The sequence below is a fragment of the Zea mays genome, chromosome 1, assembly GCF_902167145.1.
Source record: "Zea mays cultivar B73 chromosome 1, Zm-B73-REFERENCE-NAM-5.0, whole genome shotgun sequence".
In the NCBI taxonomy this organism is placed as follows: domain Eukaryota; kingdom Viridiplantae; phylum Streptophyta; class Magnoliopsida; order Poales; family Poaceae; genus Zea; species Zea mays.
The window spans coordinates 56,123,265-56,127,682 of NC_050096.1; the positions used below are offsets into that span (position 1 = coordinate 56,123,265).

General features: G+C 42.3%; 1 protein-coding gene across 1 annotated transcript in view; it reads left to right on the plus strand.

Moving 5' to 3' along the window:
* The first annotated feature begins 3,654 nt into the window (after positions 1–3,654).
* LOC103634617 (vacuolar-sorting receptor 1) overlaps positions 3,655–4,418 on the plus strand; it is an 18,957-nt gene continuing 18,193 nt past the window's right edge. Inside the window, exon 1 of the mRNA XM_020546368.3 lies at positions 3,655–4,418. This exon is cut by the window's right edge and continues 282 nt beyond it. Coding sequence (XP_020401957.1) covers positions 4,403–4,418 — 16 coding nt within the window. The 5' untranslated portion in view covers positions 3,655–4,402.

Consider the following 4,418-nt stretch of genomic DNA (forward strand, 5'->3'; position numbering starts at 1 on the left):
GTTTTCTTAAACTAACCCGCAATCTTATTTTATAGGAAGAACATAACAAATAGGTCCTGAAAATTACGAGTTGAACCCTGAGTCTTCAGAATATCATACCCGCCGCCCTTAGACTTTAGTAATTCCTATAATAAATCTAGAAAATGATTTCTAGTAGAAAATTAAATATAAAAACTTAGAAAATTCATATTTTGTTCATTTTAACTCTAATTTAATTCGTTCCAATTGCGTCAACTTTGTATTAAAATTGTCTACACATTGAACAATATTATTTCATCAGGTTTTCAGAGATAATTAAATGATGGTTTAACTTGTGCTCATTAAATTCACTGTTCTAATTAAACATAACTATATTAACTTCCAAACAAGTTATAGTGTTGATTAAAGATTGAATTAGTTATGGCCTTGTAATATTTCTTTCACAAGATTTATATTAATCAACATGTAGTTTATTACTTAATCACCTAAAACTTCGGAAATCCATATCTTCTTAGCCATAACTCCGATTTTAGTGATTCTCGATGCTACGATCTCGTAGCGGCGCGTGGAAATTATATTATGCAGTTGTTTTCTATGTTTGGTGTAATGTTATTTTTACCTAGTTTTTGCATATCTATATGTATTGCTATGATAGAGGCGAGGTTGCGAGGCACCTACAATCTACATTGAAAAAGTAACTGGAGTTGCACCAAAAAGGCAAGTTGTGCTCTTGATCGCTCTTCTTTACCTAATAATATTCTATATTAATCATTGTGCCATGCTCAGGTTAATTTGATGGGACCTAATAGGTTTCCCTAGTTTTGTTTACCACACACCTTGCAAACAAATGAATTATTAGGTAGGCTCGCTATTGCTCTACTTGGTTTTGGGATTAATGTTATATTAAATCATGATCATGTTCCATTAATATTGTTGGTTTAATTATTGTTCATGTTAAGATTATTACATTAAGTGAAACATAGAGCGACCACCCGGGAAAACAGTGCTACCACAAGAGTGGAATGGGACGCCCTTGGCTGAATAATTAGGAAAAGTAGTGTGAGTTAATCCTTTCCCGAAAGGGGCAAGCGGGGTGGAGTTATGCAGGTGTAGGGAGGTCCTCGGATCGGACTGTCTTTTTAGCTTTTCGGATGAGGGATTCCTACATCGCCTTCGGTCTGGAATCCGTAGCGGGTTCTCTCCTCTAGTGGAACTTTGTAAAGGCCTCGCAGTGGATCCCTAGCCATTCACCTTGGAAGTGTCTAAGGGTCTAGCTAACCCTGGCTAATCGAAAACATGTCTTGTGGATAATATGTGTAACCTCTGCAGAGTGTAAAACTGGTATATCAGTCGTGCTCACGGTCACGAGCAGCTCGAACCCTAACATAAGTAACTTATGGAATTAAATTTAACATATCATTTGCATTTCATTGTGGGTTTTATTATTAAATTGTGATCTCTTATTTAATTGGGTTAGTATCTACTTATACTTAATAATCGTTAATAAAACTTTGACCAACTTTTAAAAGCAATGCTCAGCTTTAACCGTCTTTTTTGGTAAGCCTTACACTTCACATGAGCTCCACCATAAGTGAGCTCATGCACATTATTTCTCACAACTTGTTGAGCGATGAACGGATGTGAGCTCATCCTTGCTGTACTTACATCCTCTAGGTCAAAACAGGTACTGCAAGATGAGGAACAGGAATTATGTCACGATGAGTTCGTGAGAGGTCTAAGTCGTCGTCTCCCAGCCAACTATGTTTGTGGAGGATCGTTGTCTTTGTATGATATAATTATTTAGCTATTTTATACAGAACTCCTATTATATAGTAAAGATATGACATTTGTTTCTGTACCATGAGTCATCATATGTGTGAGACTTGATCCTAGCATACATCTTAGATGCACCCGGGTTTGCCCCTTAAATTCGGGTGTGACATGCGTAGACCGAAGTGTTGATATCTTGGATGAAGAGGTTGCACGCACATGAAGGGCTAAACACTCGGCGTTAACTCGGCTGAGGAAGCGATTGAACTCCGGATAAGCAGGACTAGAAGCCACGATAAAAGGAGATAGGTAAAGTAGACAGTGAACACAAATTATAAAGGGATAACCCGCTGGTCACCTATATAAGGCCGAGAGGATGCCCCTACGAAAACATCTATCCCATCATACACTAGCTCTCATCAACTACACCTTAGCACCACCATAGCTCATTTGTATCCATACACTTCAAAGCAATTCCAATACACAGCCTCGACATGAAGTTCAGTGTTAGCATTCTAGCAGTCTGAACCTGTATAAATCCTTGTGCAAGTCCGACGTGCTCCTGCACATATCATCGAGTCGTAGTTAACGATGTCATCCTACCCAAAAGCATCACGTGGGGTAATCCCGTGGTGCGCAGTCGGGTCATAAACACCAACAGTTGACGCATCAGATAGGGGTGCGACGTTGATCTACGACGATTTCATGGCTATCATCTTCGACATCCTGGTCACCTTCAATGCTGGGGGATCTTATGCTTCGGATCCCTCTCCTGCATTGCAGATCAGAAAGGCGTCCTGCTCCGCATTGCGGACCCATCCAAAAAGAGATCTTCTCTAATGATGCCAAATGCGAGAACGAGCTCGTCTCGCCTAACTCCAGCGAGAACTAAACCCATCTATAGATGTTGCATCCTTTATGTCACATATTTGATTTTTTTGATCGATTTATTATGCAAAAAAAAAATGCTAGAGTCCAGATAAAACGCGCAACACGCGCCCAATTCTATAGTAATCGAAAACCGGGGCGTGTTTCATGCGGCACGGCTTCACGTCCCCATCATGCATGTATAAATTTGTCCGCATCTCATTCATTCATAGAGGTGCATCAATACTCCAATAGCGACCGATTCTTAAATCAATACAATTCACGAGATATTGAATGGAAACTTGGAACGGTAGCCTGATAGGTCTTGACGCCTCGATGTGATGAGTTTCGAATCCATGAAGCAATGCGGCTGTAAATTATTCTGGTAAATAGCCTCTTAGTTTGATTGCCCGGCTGCGCCGATGTTTTTGTTGGCTCGCCTCGCCTACACGTGCACGGGAAACTTGTATAAACCATTCAAAGTGGACTATAAATTATTCTTCTACCAAATACTATATTTTTAAAAAATAAACTCTATAAATGCCTCGTGTTTAATATCATATTCGCAGTTCATCAGAGCAAGTTAATATAGTTTATAGCGAGCTTTATGATATTGCCATACCACATTTAACCAATTAAAAGCATATTCATTTAATATTTTTTTTATGATACAAGTTGTACATTTAATATTTAGTTCACCATTCTCTCTAATCGAGAGTCTTGGAGCCACGTGCAACTCACTCTTAGCTAACTATTAGTAAGCCCTCGTTTTCCTCTCCACTTATATTTTTTTACATCACCATAAATCAAATTTATCTTTTGCAGCCCACATATATTAGCTTATTATACTTGCTCTCAAATAGACCTCTTTAAATATTTCTACGGAACCCAGAAATCTAGAGCTCTTGATTCGTTTTTCTAAGTATAAGAAATAGCTAAAAAATTTAATGATACAACCTATAATCTTTAAGTATAAATATAGTTAAGAGATAATATGTGTAGACGAAAAGATTGTTTCCATTTAGCTTCGACGTTTTTTTCCATTTAGCCTTAAAAAACTATCAGTTGTGGACAGTTGAGCCGACGAGCACGAGACGTTGACAAGCTCGAATCTCGAAGACGTGGAGTAATTTTTTTCCAAGAAAACCAAACCCAGACTACCACCCATGCGACGCGATCCTCGAGCTCAGGGCCTCACGCTGTGGCAGCTCATGCACGCCGGCACGAGGCCAAGTCATCGACACGAGTACGGCACCCTGGCCCACCCCACAAGCCACACATCGCCGATCCAACGCCCGCCCGCATCGCGACGAACACTGTCAGCTTCCGATCCGCGTGTTGTTCTGCTGAGCAGGCACCCGACGACTCCCACGGTCCCACCCCCCGCGCGCGGAGGCGTTGCTTCCAGGTCGTCCAAAGACTGCATCCCTCCCCCCTCTCCAGTCTCCACCCAGAACACAAGCAGGCAGCAGCCGATCGGACTCGGCTAGTTTCGCCGGCCGCCTCCAACTGGTCCTCCGCTGGGCGCGAGGGCTCTTTCTCTAGGCCCGTAGATCTGCGCTGCTGCGCCCTCGTTGTCGTGAAAATCACTATCCGTCTCTTGGATCGAGCGATCCTCCCATTCGCGGCTTCGCCCCACACGAGTCGTTCCAAGGAGCCGAAATTTCCAGCCCGCCCGGCAGGGGCAGGCGGTACGGGGATTCGGGCTCTGCCCTGCTTTTATCAGCAACTCCACTGGCCGCTGAGGTTCTGTAGGAGGGCGGTGCACCGGTGGGGCCAGGGGAGCATGATGAGGGGGCACA